General features: G+C 44.6%; 1 protein-coding gene across 4 annotated transcripts in view; it reads left to right on the top strand.

Annotated features, from left to right (window-relative positions):
* The window catches only part of ZNF608 (zinc finger protein 608), a 111,622-nt gene extending 93,960 nt beyond the window's left edge, over positions 1-17,662 (top strand). For 3 of the 4 annotated variants that reach the window (XM_028493173.2, XM_028493171.1, XM_024122186.3), the window contains 7 exons: positions 7,466-7,553; positions 8,070-10,524; positions 12,212-12,629; positions 13,224-13,396; positions 14,765-14,918; positions 16,782-16,863; positions 17,428-17,662. In XM_028493173.2, coding sequence (XP_028348974.1) covers positions 7,466-7,553; positions 8,070-10,524; positions 12,212-12,629; positions 13,224-13,396; positions 14,765-14,918; positions 16,782-16,863; positions 17,428-17,434 — 3,377 coding nt within the window. In that variant the 3' untranslated portion in view covers positions 17,435-17,662. Of the gene's footprint in view, positions 1-7,465; positions 7,554-8,069; positions 10,525-12,211; positions 12,630-13,223; positions 13,397-14,764; positions 14,919-16,781; positions 16,868-17,427 lie in introns of those variants that run through there. The other variant, XM_024122187.3, reaches the window with a different exon arrangement.
* The last annotated feature ends 268 nt before the right edge of the window (positions 17,663-17,930 follow it).

The following is a 17,930-nucleotide window of genomic DNA, read 5'->3' as shown; positions in this document are numbered from 1 at the left end:
ACCCACAAGACTTCTTCACAGGCCATTGTATTTTCTAGAAGAGGGGAAGGATAACGTTTCTAGGGAAGTGAGAAAAGAAAAGCAGCGAGAGCTTCTTTGCGCTGACCAGTCAACTGGATATCGACCACCTGTCTTCACGGGAAAGAAATAGATGGCAGTGAATAAGCGAGAGTCTAGTTTTCCAAGAAGCTCAATGATTTTCCCAAATCAATACAGCTCATCAGGCCTCAGAACAAAGGCTGCGGGGGAGGTGACAGTGATGGAAGTGGCTCTCTGTTCTTTTGTGTATTAAACTGTAAGACCCATGGGGAAACAAGGTTTCTTTAGCCAAGTTTCCCCACCCCCTCTTCTAGGGCTTATTCGATGTATTTGGAGGGGGGGGCGATCCTTTCAGGTTTTTTGTTTTAAGATTTCCATAGATTCTATCCCGATGATCAAATGTACTTTTGCAAGAGATAAGAGTCAAGTAAGAAAGAATATCATCTTTTAAAGTGTAGATTACAATAGCCTTATGCCATTGCTTTTTGGTATTGGTTTAACACATTTATTTGAATTAAGGTCTTACATTTTTTCTTGTTATTTACGGACAGGCTTTAGACGAACCAGAAAGAAATGTCTCAGTGTTCAGATTAACCTCTGGCAAATAAAGAATCATAACTGTCCTCCCATAAACCGACCTTGTTCCTAATATCCCGAAAATAACACGGAACCCTACTAGGAATGCTGAACTGTCATTGGAGAGGTTATAATTAACGTAGACAGCGTGGTGCCAGCATTTTCCAGCCGCCGACAGAGAACATCTATCCAAACCAGCAATTTTTAGCCTTTCATTCCTTTAATCTTTAAGCTCACTGTGCTTTCATAAAGCAGGACATTAACACCAGAGCAGTGCGTCTCTGGGGTTTATGACTGGGGTGGCGGCACACTAGGGCATAAAGCTTAGTTCATTACACTTCCCCTTGTTAATACTGCCCTATCTCCCAACCCCATTGCCTACACTATTTGTTCAGATAAAGCCCACTGTTCAGGGTGACTAATCGCAGCACTGTGTTCCAGATGGTTTGATTACAGGATGTGGTTAAAGTGACTCTTCAAACATTCAGCCCAGCAGTAGAGCTCTTTTTTTAAAAAAAATACTGCATTTTCTGGTCATGTCGCAACACTTATTTTCCCGGTCCTGGTGCTTGGTGCTCTATACATCCTCGGCAGAGGTAATAGGAAGGTCCCTCTGTTCTTTGGCTGTCAGGTACTTCACTGGCAACCCAGTTGTGAATTAAAAATTCCCCCCAATGATTATAAACTCAACTTTGTCCTTTGAAGAAAGACCTATCTGAAGGTTTGAAGCTCTGAAGCCAGAAACATGAACAAGTGTACTAGACAAGACTCAGCTTTTTAAAAAGTACCAGTGTTGGACACAACAGAATTTTAGAAGGAGGGAGTTCAGTACAGAGGAGTGGTGATAAATCCTACCTTGTACAATAGTCACATTGTATAAAAAGAGAGAGTAATGTGATATCCTAAATACATGAACTTTATCCTGTACTCAGGAAACAGCATATTGTGGCATTTCTATTGTCACTAATGTTTCTACTAGAAAAAAAAAATGGAAAGAAGGAAAGAAATGTGTACACTTAAAAAAAAAAAGGATTGTGGCATAAATGGGTTCCATTTCGGTGTTATTGGAGCGAGGTTTCTGTTTACTGCACAAGTGCACACCCAGGCCATCCAGATGTGGCAGTGTGAATAAGAGGGCCAAAAAACGATGTCGGATTCCAAATTCAGCATTTGCAGTGCTTGGCAAAAGACTTCTGTCCCAGGGATGAGGCACTTTAAAAACTCTGAAAGAGTCTGTGAACTCTACTATAAACAGAGTTAGGCTGATCCGCTGGGAAATCAGGCATTTGCCCAGTTCTTGAGGAAACATCTTCACAAATCCCAGAAACAGTCATTCATAAACCATATTTATAACATCTTCAAAGCAAAATCTCTCCGTGGAGAATTCCTGTCATCCTGAAGCTAGTGGGAGACGATGCTTATTGGAAAAGTATGGTGATCGTGAAAAGAAGACACTGGGTAGCATTCCCATCTCGATTTTCTTCAGTCATCATCTAGTAGCCCCTGGGAGTCGAATGAACTCCCTCCATGTGCTGGGCACTGTGCCCACAGGTACGGTAGGTGCAGACAGTGCTCATGTTTTCAAGGAGAGGAGTCGGATTGGAAGAGACAGGCCTCTTGTGTATGTGAGTGGAGTAAGGTTTTAAAGGGACCGTGTAGTTTAAGACAGTCTCCGCAGTGTTCAAACAGTAAGAGTTTATTTGCTGCTCACCTAATGGAGTGAATTCGGTCTTCCTGTTGGATGGGGGTTCTCCTTGTCATAGGGTCCCAGCTGAAGGAGGCTCTGCCATCTTCTGTGGCCTTCCGGGTTGCTGTAGTCTCCATGCCAGCAAGCCAGGAAGGTGAAGAGGTCTGAGGCACATGCACAGGAGATTCTTCTGGGCCAGGCCTGGCAGTGGCACTTATCAGTTCACTTGCCTTTGATAGAACTGAGGGACAGGAGCACGTCTAACCGGTAGGGAGGAGGCTGAGAAAGTGTCTAGCTGTGGACTCAGAGGGAAACCGTGGATTCTGGGGAGCATCTACTGGGGAGAGGACTTGGATGGAGCATAGCAGGGACTCAGGAGGGAGTGGCCGTTTTCTGGTGGTATGCATGGTCTGTGTGTCTGGAGAGGATTCACAGAAGAGAGAACGTTAGACTTGGTCTCTGCTTGCTCCTCATTCATTAGGAACCTGAACTCTCCTTGGGGATTTGGTCAAGTCCATCTTTAAAGGTTTTTTTCCCAGGGCAATTAAAAGTGTGATATCAAGAATGGTTGAAGAAACTTGTGTATGCTGGAGGGGAAAAAAGAGGGCAACTGGAGGCAAAGGGAATATCGACGTGGTCGTTGTCCTTGCGTGGGTGAAAGGCTGTCAAGTGGACTATCTATAGGGGATCAGAAGGCACAGCCAGGACCTGGGTGTTCAAAGACAGATTGTAGTTCAGAACCAGGAACAACTTTTTAACAAGATGACTGGAAACTATCAGGACAGTCCTGGGTCCTGGGGAGACACCGCCTCCCCCGCCCCACCTCCACCCTGTCAGTGGTGAAGCAGGCAGGAAAAGGGACACACAAATATGAGGGCCTTGCACTACCCATTGGCTTCTGTCTCACAGCTGTTATATCCTTGTCTCCGTCCTGGTCCTCTCTCCCTTCAGTAGCTTGTGATCTACAGGTTTCTACTCTTATTATCAACTTTCCCTTCTATACCACTAGCTCAGATTCCCAAAGCACGTCCTTGTTTAGTTACCTCTGCTTCAGTTGCCCATCACTGGAACAGTCCGAGGAGGCCAGGGTTAGGATAAGTGGTCTAGGAGCCTAGTCACCTGAGACTACCCTCTGAGCAGGGACTGTGGGCAGGGCGGTTACTATGAAAGTCACATCCTGGGTCTAGTTTAATGAGATGGATTAAGGGGGCCTACTCTCTAGTATGGGTAATACGCAAACTGTACTTCCACTTCTGGAATACAGGGTATCCCTATGTTCGGGTACAAGTTTGCAGACTCTTAAAAGTATAGAGTTTGTATGGAGTTACAGGCAAAAAACATGGTTGATTCTGTAGCACCAAGTAGGTTCCTAGTGTTGTATACCCTGTAGATGCACAATAAGTGCTTAATGGGCCTGACCATCTCTCTGGGAACACTTAACTGCGAGGTACTGACAAGAGGAGATAATAGAACACTGTGAATGTGGAATCCTTATGGGATCTCAGGGCTCTTTAGGCTTTTACAGAGATAAGGAAGGGGCTCAGGTTATAGAACACAGACCACCTTCTTACTAAGTGTCCAGTCGGTAATATGCTTTGTGGCGGCAGCAGCTTAGATTGTGTACCAGTATCTAAGACATACCCTTAATACAGAGAAGAAAACCCTGTGTGGGAAGCACACCCAAACCATCCGTTGCTCTCTTCAGCTTTAATTTTACTTTATTGGTAATAATCTGAAGATATTTTTCAAATATAAAGTGTTACAGGGCAGGCATTATTAGCATTTTGAGAAAGACGATGCCCAGTTTGTGGGTGGGAAGGGAAGTTAATAAATCTGGTGGGATACCTGAGAAGATAAAGATGAAAAGGACATGTACAGAGCGTCCCCAGCACCTTGCAAATTGGCCAGATGTTTGAAGGAATAAATGTGTAGTAAGAGAAATATTAACTCTTTTTGGAATAAATGTACATTTGTTTTTAGTTTATATATAAATGAGAAAAATAACCATGCCCAGGTTTAAAAAATTCAAATTTGGGCTTCTGAAGGACACATGTTCATGTTGGGCATTTATGCCTTTAAAAAGTATAGTCTGCTTTATGTGGCCATGGGTTACAAAGTGTTCTAGATGCTGTGACTTCAAACTGATAAGCCGTTTATATCTTTTAGAACTAAACATTACCTTTGTACTTGGCCCCTCACAATAGGATGTTGTCTAAACATAGACTTCCTGACAAAGAAACAGTACACTTTGTAGTTTATATGAGAAGCATTCCTTAAGCCTTCATTCCATTACAGAGCAGATTTGGCTGTGTAAACATGTGCGTGCGTGTATTTGCACGTGAATTCTAGGCAGACATAAATATTACGTGACATTGTGGACTGTGCATATAAAGAAAAATACACCAAGCACACGTGTTTAATTAAGAAACTGTTCAAAATCTTCCAGGGAGTAGAGCATTTATTTTGAACATTTTTTAAAATATAGAGGGGTTCTAGGAAAATTAGGCTGACTTATTGAGGCCCTTTGAAGTTGAAAATAGACTTTTTTTTTTAAGAATGATAATGATTATAATACTGTCACTTGTACTTATATAAGAGTGTGGCTTCAAGAAATAGCGTCAGGCGATGGGAATAGCTTTGCAGCGTGGAAGTTGCAACTTGTGTTTCTCCCATGTGACAGCTTCACCCGATAACCCCACCTAACCAACGATTAACTGTGTGTTGGGGTCCCGTCCTTCTCTCCGGCCCGCACGTTTCCCTTTGTCCTCTTCCGAGACCAGGAATTTGATGCTGAGGGTTGTGAGCGGGTTGGCGTGATGTGTGTGCGTGGAGCTGCGCAGTGTGGGTCGTGCTGGGAAAGCCAGCAGGGTCACGCGGACAGTAGCCTTTCAACACACCGATCAGCCCGCGTTGATTTACGGAGCTGGGCAGCCTTCTGTCCCCAAGAGAGCCTCGGCTCAGGGAACGCGCCCTCGCCTCGTGGCCAGCCAGCCACCGCGGCCGCCTCTTCCCCTGGCGATGCTCCTTTATCCCAGGCTGCTGCCTCGCTGGTCCGGGCGGCCGGCCTCGGCTCAGCCAATCAGACGCCGGCGTTCCCAGCAGGCGTCGGCCAATCCGCGGCCGTCATTTGCTGGAAACGCGAAACCCTTTGGGGAAAAGCAATAACAAAAGCCTTTCACTGCAGACAAATGTTAAGTGTCTGTGCAGACTTTTCCTGTTTTTAATTTTATTACTGTAAGAATGGAGGGTTTGTTGTTTCTTTCATGTTTCCTTTCAAGCAATTTTAATTATACATTTGTGCTACATTAGGGACTCTGGAACGCGGTGTTTCAGCCTATTGCGTCTAAAGCTAAAATGCAGTACCCTTCTGGCAGTACAGATAGATTCTTGCACTGTAAATATAGCTGACATGCTAAAGAATTTTAAGCAGCTGCAAAGGTCTTTGACACCACACACAGTGCCCCAGAGAGCAGATGATGAGAAAACCAGCTCGTCTTCCCCTTCGCCTTGTCTCCCACCCCCTCCCTTTTCCTGAAGGGATGTGCTCATAAAGAATCCTTTCCTCCAATTGTTCCATCTTGTGCACATTTTGACCAAATGCCTAATTACCATCGATTCTCATCTCAATAAGAATTTTTATACTCAATGGCTTTAATTTTTTTTTTCCCTGAAGGAATTAGAATGGAGTCAACTGTGATTTGAGGAAATGCTTGCTTTGCTTCGTGCTAACTCCCCCCCAACGCCCCCCCCCCCGCAACCCCCATTGATATAGTGAGTAAGTTCAGCTGTCACCTAAGTAATAGTAACACAGACCATATGGGAAACAATTTTTAAATCTCTTTTTGGGCCTTTTGAAAGAAATCCTTCCTTCCCCACTATTTGAGTCCCAACGATGCAAATATTTTACCTGCTGTTAAAGACATTCCCAAGGAAATGAGTCTTACCTTGTGAGGTGTCCCTTACCACAAAGGAGTTCAGTACAGATTTTCTGCAGAATTCAAAATGGCAGTGAGCAAGCGAGTAAACCAGCTAGAAATAGACTTTGAGTATTGCCCCTTGGTGTTTCCAAGAAAGAAGGGGGAGTGGTGCTTTATAGAAACTAAGACACACTTAAATACTTTATTTCTTTACCCTTATATTTTATGTGTGTCTCCAAATCCAGGTCCTTTTACTGTATGCTTTAAAGGAGTGAGTTTAAAAAAAATATGGCACTTGTCCTCTAGAGAAATAAAGAGGATGTTATATTTTGTTTCCCTGTGACATTTGGTATACTAAGTGCACTTAAGTTTAGTAATTCACAGATGCAGTGCTAAATTAAATTGTCTGTCTGCAAAGCAGTTGGGAAAAGCAGAATGGCTTGCAGGAAACAAGCGTGTTGGTTTTGAGGTGGTTGTTTTTTTTTTTTTTTCTAAGCCTCTGTGGCAAATGCTTACTAAAGTTGATTCTAAAGATAACCCCAAGAGCAAACCTATTGTGCACATTTATTTTCTTAAGAGGGCTATTTTAGGAGTCCTTAATATGAAACAAGACCAAACAGTGAAACAGATACCATACCAAGGCTGATTCTTGTCTCACAAAGCCAGAGAGGGGAGGATTAGGAAAGAGAAATCATAGCTGATTGTCTGCTATCTGAACTCTAAGCTCCCGCTTTCCCCCGCTCTAGACCTATTTTTGTGCATGCACATCATTTTTTTCCTAAATAAAAATCACCGCTATTTTATATTGTTGAATTGGAAGCAAAACCGATCCCTTTCAGTAACCTTCTGGTTTAAGCACTGGTAACTGGGGCTTAGTTTTTGTTGGCTGCTTGCCAAACGAAAGCAATTATGTGTAATAATAGAAAAATTAAGAGGTGAGTGTTGCTGTTTTACAGCAGGACATGGCAAAAACCATTTCCTTCTGTCAGCAGTATCTTGATTACACTCTCACACGCAGCCCTTACCCTTTTGTACCACGCGCGTATGCTCGTGAACACACACACACGATTTCCTGTGGGTTTTTGCTTGAGGTCACTGAAACCAGAAAGAGGAAGAATGCAAACCACAGCTTTTGAAAGCAAATGAGAATAGAGCTTTGCTGGTAAAAAGAATAGTAATAATAAATGAACTGGAAATTGAGTAATTTATGCTAACCCTGGTCCGTCTTCATTCCCCACTCCTGCAGGTGTCCTAGTGGTCAATGTCACGTGGAGGAACAAAACTTATGTAGGGACCTTATTGGACTGCACCAAGCACGACTGGGCCCCGCCCAGGTAGGCATGGAGCCTTTGATTTCAGGCTCTGTTTTTCTCTCCTCCTTCCTCTTCTTACTCTCTCCTTCCCCCATCCTCTCTTTGCAAGGAGACTACCGAGAGAGATTAATATTACATAAAAGTCAGTTTGTAATTGAAACCAGGCAAAAGAGCAATGAGCAATTCAGGATTGAATACAGTAAAATGCAGATGCTGGGTTGCTTTTTTGTAGGGAGATCGCTACTTCCTGCCCCTTCTCTTTCTCCTTTGTTTTCTTTTTCTCAATATGGGAATTTGAACTGGATTGGAAACTTAGCTACCCGAGCTGGTTTTCTGAGGAAGAACATAAGCCATTGGTAGCCTGTTCTTTTGCAGGTGTTGAAATTGTCAGTGGAAGAATTGGGTGACTTTTCTTTATCTGGGCCCAGCCCTCAAGCTGCTGGGGTGTTGCCTGCTCTTTGCTGCATTGCGTGCCTTGTGATTTCACTTGGCTCCTCTGGGGATGCTCGTTTTGACATCTGTTACTTGCTTCCCTAGGTTCTGCGAGTCACCGACCAGCGACCTGGAGATGAGAGGGGGCCGGGGCCGGGGGAAAAGAGCAAGGTCTACCGCAGCTGCCCCGGGCTCGGAGGCCAGCTTCACAGAGTCCAGGGGGCTGCAGAACAAGAACAGAGGGGGGGCCAATGGGAAAGGGAGGCGGGGCAGCCTCAATGCCAGCGGGCGAAGGACACCACCGAATTGTGCCGCCGAGGACATCAAAGCCAGCCCCTCCTCCACCAACAAAAGGAAAAACAAGCCTCCGATGGAGCTAGACCTGAACTCCAGCTCCGAGGACAGCAAGCCCGGGAAGCGTGTCCGCACAAATTCGAGAAGCACTCCCACCACCCCTCAAGGGAAACCAGAGACGACTTTTTTGGACCAGGGCTGCTCTTCTCCAGTGTTGATTGACTGTCCGCACCCAAACTGCAACAAGAAGTACAAGCACATCAACGGCCTCAGGTACCACCAGGCTCATGCTCACTTAGACCCAGAGAACAAGCTGGAGTTCGAACCGGACAGCGAGGGCAAGATCTCGGACTGCGAGGAGGCCTTGAGCAACGTGGCGCTGGAATGCAGCGAGCCAAGCACAAGTGTATCGACTTACGAGCAGGTGAAGGCGCCGGTGTCCCCTGGCTCGGGGAACCCCCCCGGAACCCCCAAGGGGAAGAGAGAGCTGATGAGCAATGGCCCGGGCTCTGTTATCGGATCGAAGCCTGGGAAGAATTCTGGCAAAAAGAAGGGCCTCAACAGTGACCTCAACAACCTTCCCGTCATCTCCAACATGACGGCCACCGTAGACGGCTGCTCGGCAGCAGACGGCAGTTTGGCTGCCGAAATGCCCAAACTGGAAGCAGAAGGCTTAATCGACAAGAAAAGTTTGGGAGAGAAAGAAAAGGGCAAAAAAGCCAACAGCTGCAAAATGGACAAAAACCTCTCTAAGCTTAAAAGTGCCCGGCCCATTGCCCCCGCTCCGGCCCCAACGCCGCCACAGCTAATCGCTATTCCCACTGCAGCCTTTACGGGCACCACCACGGGGACCATACCCGGACTGCCCTCCCTCACAACCACGGCGGTCCAGGCCACACCAAAGAGTCCTCCGTTAAAGCCCATTCAGCCAAAGCCCACGATTATGGGGGAGCCCGTCACCGTGAACCCAGCTCTCGTGTCGCTCAAAGACAAAAAGAAAAAGGAGAAGCGGAAGCTGAAGGACAAAGAAGGGAAGGAGACGGGGAGCCCGAAAACGGATGCGAAGCCGGGCAAACTAGAGGACGCCAAGGGGGCTGGCAGAGATGCCTCCGGGCATTTTTTAAAGGACCATCTCAACAAGAATGAAGGGCTGGCGAACGGACTGTCCGAGTCGCAAGAGAGTCGGATGGCCAGTATCAAAGCCGAGGCTGATAAGGTTTACACTTTCACCGACAATGCTCCCAGCCCTTCCATCGGGAGTGCCTCGAGGATGGAGTGCAGCGCTTTGGTGAACGGGCAGGCGCCCGTGGCCCCGCTGCACGTGCTGACCCAGAATGGGGCCGAGAGTTCCGCAGCCAAGACGAGCAGCCCTGCCTACTCGGACATCTCTGATGCTGCCGATGACGGCGGTTCTGACAGCAGGTCGGAGGGCGTGAGGTCGAAGGCCAGTTCCCCGTCAGATATCCTTTCTAGTAAGGACGGTGTTGTAAAAGGGCATTCTTCAACGACAGCACAATCATCTCAGATGAAAGAGTCCCACTCTCCCTATTACCATGGCTACGATCCTTATTATTCTCCAAGTTACATGCACCCTGGGCAGGTCGGCGCCCCTGTAGCTGGGAACGGCGGGACCGCGCAGGGAATGAAGATCAAGAAGGAGTCTGAGGAAGATGCAGATAAGAAAGACAAGGCAGAGCAGCTCGAGGCCAAGAAAGTGGACCATAATTCTGCATCCTTACAGCCTCAGCACCAATCGGTGATCACACAGAGACACCCGGCCCTGGCTCAGTCACTGTATTATGGCCAGTACGCCTACGGGCTCTATATGGACCAGAAGTCTCTGATGGCCACCAGCCCTGCCTATAGACAGCAGTATGAGAAGTACTATGAGGACCAGAGGCTGGCAGAGCAGAAAATGGCCCAAACTGGGAGGGGAGACTGTGAAAGGAAAACTGAGCTGCCCTTGAAAGAGCTGGGCAAAGAGGACAGTAAACAGAAAACCATGCCATCGGCCACAATCTCAAAAGCTCCCTCTACTCCGGAGCCTAACAAAAACCATTCTAAACTAGGGCCGTCAGTGCCTAATAAATCTGAGGAGACAGGTAAATCACAGCTTCTCTCCAATCACCAGCAGCAGCTTCAGGCCGACAGCTTCAAAGCTAAGCAGATGGAAAACCACCAGCTTATTAAGGAGGCTGTAGAAATGAAATCTGTCATGGACTCTATGAAGCAGACAGGTGTAGACCCAACCTCGAGATTTAAACAAGTAAGATTGTGGAGTGTGGTCCCCACAGAGAGAGAGCAGTCTGAGACTCGTACATGGCTGGGCTTGATCTGGTTAAGAGTTCTTCACAGGAAATCCACCCCAGGGTTCCTTAGGCTGGATGCCTCTTCTCCTGAAAAATATTTTAAATGATTTCTCGGGAGTTCTTGTGTACCTCTGAAATGTACATTGCTCACCGTTTCCTTGTCATGCTGTGTAGTGAAAAGAACCTTGGCCATGTGCTTTGCAGACTCTTGTTCCCTGCCATGAACCAACTGACTCTGATGAGGTCCCCTAACTTCTTTCTGAGTCCAGAGTGAGGGAATTCTACCCCATAGTGGCTGAGTTCTCTTGTAACTCTGATATTCTGAGTCTGACCACTCAAACAATTTGTTCTTTTACATTTTCAAATTCATTTTGGCATCTTCCGGGCATATTAAGGCGGAGATCTTAAATTCACATTTCCCACTCATCTTTTTAATGAAACTCGGGGTGTCTTGAGGTGCCTAGAGTTCCGTTTTATGCTCTACATTAAGGGCCCCAGAGCAGAGCTCAGTGCTTCTCGCTTGTAAGGAGAGCAAGGAGTCTGGGCGGATGGGCCTCAGGCAGTCATCCCAGAGCCCCCGTGGTCAGCCAGTCTGAGGTTAAATGTGCCAACACCTGAAAATCGGTCACCATGAAACCACACATGTGCCAGCACTTTCTGTCACAGTTCAGACGTCCTGACTCAACTGCAGTCCCACGAGTATTAATTCTGGTTTGTCCCAGCATCCCAGCCCCCACTGAGAGGGAGGCGGGGCTTAGAGGTCTCTGGTGAATGAATCAGAGCGACAGAATCCTTTCTTCATGTTCATTTCCGTCCCAGAGTTGGGCCCTAACCCTAGATACCCAGTGGGTTTATATCATGAATGGCATGGGCGGGTCACAAAGGTCATTTAAGGACCCTCAGTTTCCCCACTTCTGGAGGCTCGAATCAAGCTGTGACTTCACAGAGCTGCATTAGAACTATACAGTTTGGGAGATTTATGGATGCCTTTGTTTCCTGGTAGAAAAGCCATAATGTGTCCTGTTAATTTTTAATTTTGTTTTGATTAAGATGTTAGCACATAATGAGACATGATGCAGTTATATTAAGCCTCAGCTGCAGTAGGTGAAGAAAATGTATTAGGAAACCAGGAGTTTTCCCCTCTAAATGATGTAAATTGATACAATAATTACTTAAACTGTAGTAAAACTTACTTAAACAGTAAGTAAAACATTGTTATCAGCTCGAGTTTTCTGAATTCTTTTTACTTGTGTGAGATGTTAAAAGGAAAATGAGGTTAGATTAAATATGTCTGAGGGTGTTACTTAATGTGAAGAATTGACATTAACAGCCCAGCTCTGAATTCCAGCAGAGCTAAGTGTTGAAGCTCAGCTCCACAAACTGGGCAGCGGCGTGACCCTGATATTACTTGAGCTTGAAAAACTTAGCTTTTGTCTTCTGTAAAAGGGATTATTAATAATGCCTACCTCTCAGACATTATTCCTCTGTAAGAGGAGGCGGTAAAGCTCATTGCACAGTGTGAGCATATAAATAAATGTTAACTTAGAAGTAATAGTAATCGTGCTGTCATGGTAATGAATGAGTTTTTCTTGAAAATTGAAATTTTGAAACAAGTCTTTTTTTTTTTTTTTTTTTCAAAACCAGGATCCAGATTCAAGGACATGGCATCATTATGTATACCAACCCAAATACCTAGACCCGCAAAAGTCAGAAGAACTTGATAGAGAAAAGAAACTAAAAGAGGATAGTCCCAGGAAAACCCCCAACAAAGAGGGTGGTGTGCCCAGCCTTCCTGTATCGTTAACGAGCATCAAAGAGGAGCCCAAAGAGGCCAAGCGTCCTGATTCTCAATCCTTGGATGAGAACAAGCTGAAAAACGATGATCGCAAGACTCCCGTGAACTGGAAGGACTCTCGGGGAGCCAGAGTGGCCGTCTCCTCCCCCATGAGTCAGCATCAGTCCTACATACAGTACTTGCATGCTTACCCTTACCCGCAGATGTATGACCCCAGCCACCCTGCATACCGGGCTGTTTCTCCCGTCCTAATGCACAGTTACCCTGGTACGTGTCACGGGTTCTCACTGTATTGGAGGGAAGAGTCTGTGTTCAAATACTAGCTATTTTAAAACTCAGGATAAATTAGATGCTTCAAGAGTGACCTTTGTTTGGCTTGTATTTAATGCTACTTAAAGAAGTCCCAAAGATGAAACGGATTTCATGGAAGATTTTTCTTTTTTTAGGCGAAATGTCAAGAGTCCTTAGCTCTAGCTTCCATAGGCTCTGATGCTCTGCTGCAGCCATTAGACTGACAGATACTTTATGGCCTAGGAAAATATTCTGAGCACTTACTGTCATAATCATAACAGTTACTATTCCTTGGCGTTAAATGGACACATAAACATATGAAATGGCTGTAAGCTCATTTCTTTTTAGAAACCTCTGATCATCAGGCTGAATTAACTGGGAGAAGAGAATCGGAGAACCTAGATACAGTTTAACGATGACGTAGCCCATTCTTAATGCAATATTCCCTACTTTAAGATCTCCGACTCTTGTCCCAAATTCGTGTCATCCAAATGGTATTTGTTGTTTTTTTTGTTTTTTTTTTTAAGATGTCGTCTGTAACTTGATGTGGCATTTGTTGTGTATCTGCAGGGGCCTATCTCTCGCCAGGATTTCATTACCCTGTTTACGGGAAGATGTCAGGGAGAGAAGAGGCAGAGAAAGTCAATACCAGCCCTAGCATCACCACGAAAACAACCACTGAATCGAAAGCACTGGATTTGCTCCACCAGCACGCCAGCCAGTACCGCAGCAAGTCTCCCGCTGTATGCCTCCTTTTGTCGTCACTTACAAGTACTATGTTTCAGGGGGAGAAAAGCGGACAAGCTAGAGAACAGTCTTGAAATATAAATGGTTTTGGAACCCAGCTGTGATTTCAGGGTGCTTTTTTAGTCTAATATGGAAAGAATGGCATGTTCAAAAATAAGATGCTTTCATACATGGGGGAAAAAATTGTTAAACCGTGTAAGGTAGCAGCAGTCTTTTCTGTTGGAAAATCTATACCTTGCTTACCCAGGAGGATGCTTGTTAGCCGGACGTTTAAATTCATAGGAACCGACCTTGGGCGCGAAATATTTGTGTTGCACTCGTGTGCCAGAGTGAGTCACTTGGCTAAGGAGTGGTGGCTGTCTCTGTTCTGCTTTGACCTTGACTCCTCCACACATCCCTGTAACCCTGCGGAAGTGATTCAGACGTGTGTCTTTGTGAAAGACGGCTCCACTGCCACACACCCACCTCCCCCAGAAAAGTGCAATTGCTAGTCCTAGAGACAGTTGGGAAGAGAGAAAATACAAAGGATGTGGTAGTTCTTGCCTAGAAAAGAGAAGTTCGGAATAAATTAAAATATGGGCACTGTAATGTGCGCCTGAGTGTGTCTACCTGAGACTCTGTAAAGAAACCGAGAAAGATGATTCATGACTCTTTTCCTAAGAGTACTCCTTCTAGTGCGAAGATTTTTTTCAAGTAAGAAAAAGAACTTTAGCGAAAGGGTGGTTAAGTTCTAGTGGGTAAAAATGTCTCGGAAACCCACGATCCTTAACCAAAGTATGATTTGGGAGAACTGGAACTTCTCTGAGTGTTCAAAGATTGAGAGATTTTGGAATACTTCCGGAGGCGTACGGCAATGATTTGCTTTGCTTGATATTAACGTATAATATTAGGATGTATGTTCTCGATGGAGGCAAATATAAAGATAGGCTTAAATTTGTGAGATACATTCCCCTCACAAATTGTAATTAATATAGAAGAGTAATCAGAAAACTTGACCTTAAAGAAATCTCTACAACTCCTTCGTCTCCTGATCCCCATGTGCAAGTCGTTTCTAGGAAGAAATTGGGTCGATTCTAAACCTGCAATTATGAGTGAGATGAGAGAGGTCCTCTTAGTTTGGTCATTTGAGGAAAACATTGATGCTGCTTTGGCGTGGAGCAGTACTTTAGTGTTGGCTCAATTCCAGTTGAAACTAATGCATGTCTTTTGAAATGATCTTCCATTAATAAAGAATTTTTAAGTGTCTGTGTATTTACTTTTTAATCGTTAGCACGTATTGCCAAAGGGAGCAAGGTGGTTTCCTGTGCTCCTCCGAATTGCTGTTCAGAGGATTAAGGGGGGAATCTCTCTCTTTTCTGTTGCAGCCTGTGGAAAAGGCTTCAGCTGAGCGGGAACGGGAAGCGGAGAGGGAGAGGGACCGCCACTCCCCCTTCGGCCAGAGGCACCTGCATACACACCACCACACCCACGTGGGCATGGGGTACCCACTCATCCCTGGGCAATACGACCCTTTCCAAGGTCAGCAGCTCTGTCTTACTTGTGCCTCTGTTCATCCTGCTTTGGAAAACAGTTGCCCAAACTGCCTTTCTTGTCTTCAAATGAAAAGGTTGACCTTTGAGTTAATTAACTCTGGGGAGGGTTTTTTAACACTTCTTTCCTGGTATTTCCTTGGGACACAACTAAGGCTATTCCCACATCTCTGTGTTCTGTTGAGAAGTGAAATGGCTACCACTTAATAATTGTCACTTGTTGATGTTATCGGTGGTGGCCAGTGTCTGGGGCACTGAATATAACAATCAGAAGATCGGATAGCTGCTGCGGGGAAATTGTGGAAGACAGGGAGGGTTGGTGGGAGGCTTTGGTGAGATGACTTGCCCTGATCTCTGCAGGCCTTGAAATTGCTCTTTTTCCCATGGAAGTAACGGGAGTCATGTAATCAGGCTCAACATTTTTTATAACCTAATCCAGCCCTTCACTCCTGGCACTCTTTCAGTAAAGAGGAGAAACATTTTTAAAGAGTCACAGCAACTGACGTGAGGAACCTTCAGTTTGGAATGTTTTAGTTGAGCATTTGTCCTAGCTCTGTCACCTCATGGCAGGGGCGGGGGAGTGGCACCGTCTTTACCAGCAGATCACTTGCTAGGATCTTGCTGTCTTAGCTTTGGCTGTCATAACAAAATACCACAGTTTTTATGGCTTGAAACAACAGAAATGTATTTCTGTTCATAGTTCTGGAGGCTTATAGTCTGAGATCAGGATGCCAGCATGGTTGGTTTCTGGTGAGAGCTCTCCTCCCGGCTTGTGGACGGACGCTGTCTTGCTGTGTGCTCCTGTGACCTCTTTGTGCGTGGGGGGAGCTGGTGGGCAGGGGGGAAGAGAGTTACTTTCCCGTGTCTCTTCTCATAGGGACGCTAATCGTGTTGGTTCAGGGCCCTACCTATAGGACCTCATTTAACCTTAATTACCTCCTTATAGGTCCTATCTCCAAACACAGTCACATTGGGGGGTTAAGGCTTCCACATGGGAATTTTGGAAGGACACAGTTGGGTTTGTACTGCTTGCCAAGTTGCCTCTTACTCTGCTGTCTGAAAACAATAATAACAAACAATAATATGTTTGAAGGTACTTCCAAAAGTAGGAAGCGCTATCCACACGTGAAGGGGTCATTTTAATTTCTTCAACTCATGTTACTTGGTGTCCAATAGTGGTGTTAAAAGAGACCATAGAGGACATAGAAGGAGAGAGTCATCTTCCCGAAGTTTACATTTGTTTCCTCTATTTTTTTCCAGTATGGTTTTCTTAAAAAATTTTAAAGAATTTCCTATTAGGCAACTTCTTGCCATTTGGAGCTATTACATTCTCTTACTGCTCCCTTTCTCTTACAGGGTAAAAGTTAAGATTATTTCTAAGTTCAATTCAGTGATTCCATGTACCTGATGGGATACATTGGTGTTCAATCCCTGGGGAAAACGTTAAAATGATAAAAGTTATTCTGAAAGTATTGTATTCTAAGCAAATAGCGTGTCGCTTCTATAATTCACTGTGACTTTTGATTCCTGTTGTTACCTGGTACCTGTCATTTCTCCTGAGCTTCCTATTCAGGAATGTGTGCAAACCATTTAGCACCGTGCAGAGCCAGAGAGATGGAATGCTGTATTCACTTTGAATAGCTATTAAGAAAACCGCAGCGTATTCAATGAAGGGATGGGTACTGGTTAGACTGAGCAGTTTGTAGTCTGTCCTTGATGCATGAAACATTTCATGTGTGTGTGTAGCAAGGATAGATGGCTACTCACGGGGTCTGTCGCCTTTCACCATTGGGCCTGCATCTACTTTTACGTTTCTGAAAGTCACAGAAACCCTGCATTTTTTCCCCATTAGGCTTGACCTCTGCTGCCCTCGTTGCCTCTCAGCAGGTAGCTGCCCAGGCATCTGCATCAGGAATGTTTCCTGCACAAAGAAGGTAAATAGCCTCTATGTTTTGAATCAGTTTTCTAGATAGAGACATCTTAATGGTGGGAGGAAGCAAGTGTAGGCTTTTTAGACCAAACACTTAGGTCCTAAGGGTTTGATGTTGGAGTGAATGTGCTTATTTTACCACTATGCTTCACATGCAACTTCTATTCCATTCTTATAGCTGTAATGCATGTTAGTAATTAACTGACCTGTGTCTTAAACGGTTGAAACTTTCTTAGGTTGTCTTCACTTCTTTGTTAAAATAATTCACCATGACTCCCTTTGTTTTATTATGTTTAAAAATGAAGTTGCAAATGGAGGAATGTATTTCCATAGTGCTAAAGGTAATGTTTGTTCTTTGATATTTTCAATTACCCCTCAAGTTGTTTTAAAAAGGAAAATAATTTATTTTTCACGTTGTCTGTCATTACCCTTGTGTTCATTCACTTTCTATGGAATTGAGGTCCATGAATTGAATAGAATTAAAATGTCTGTTGGTCTTACAGTTTTCATATTTTCAGTGTCAAATGTGGATGGAACCCCTCTGCTAAGGTTTTCTTTTCTCTTGCAGAGAATAACAAGATTGGAAATGTACGTTGTCATGTGACTGGATCACATGGGGAAGCGCTTTATACAGACATCAGTTCCATGGTGTTAATTTGAAATGCCTTAATGGCAGGCAAAAACCAGTCATTTCATTTTTGTAAATTACAGATTTTATCAGAGAGTAACAAATGTTGCTGTAATTAAACTTCTGTTTTATATATATATATATATATATATATATACGTAAACATATATGTATATACACACACACACACACACACACACACATATATATATATATATATATATATATATATATATATATATATTCTTTACTTTTTGTATCAGTAACCAGGCTCGTACACACAGGGTCTGCTGCCGGGTCGCAAACTGCTCAGTAAAGGAGATAAAAGATGTGCTTGTCAAATTGAGAAGTGTTAGCCACGGAAGGCTGCTTACTTTCTTTTCCTTTTGCTTTTCAATTGTAAATAAATAATGTTATGTATCAGTGTGCCTGAACCTTGCATA

The sequence above is a fragment of the Physeter macrocephalus genome, chromosome 8 (genome assembly GCF_002837175.3).
Source record: "Physeter macrocephalus isolate SW-GA chromosome 8, ASM283717v5, whole genome shotgun sequence".
Taxonomy (NCBI): domain Eukaryota; kingdom Metazoa; phylum Chordata; class Mammalia; order Artiodactyla; family Physeteridae; genus Physeter; species Physeter macrocephalus.
Note: the sequence above shows the minus strand (reverse complement) of the source record. Positions and strands in the feature narration are given on the sequence as shown.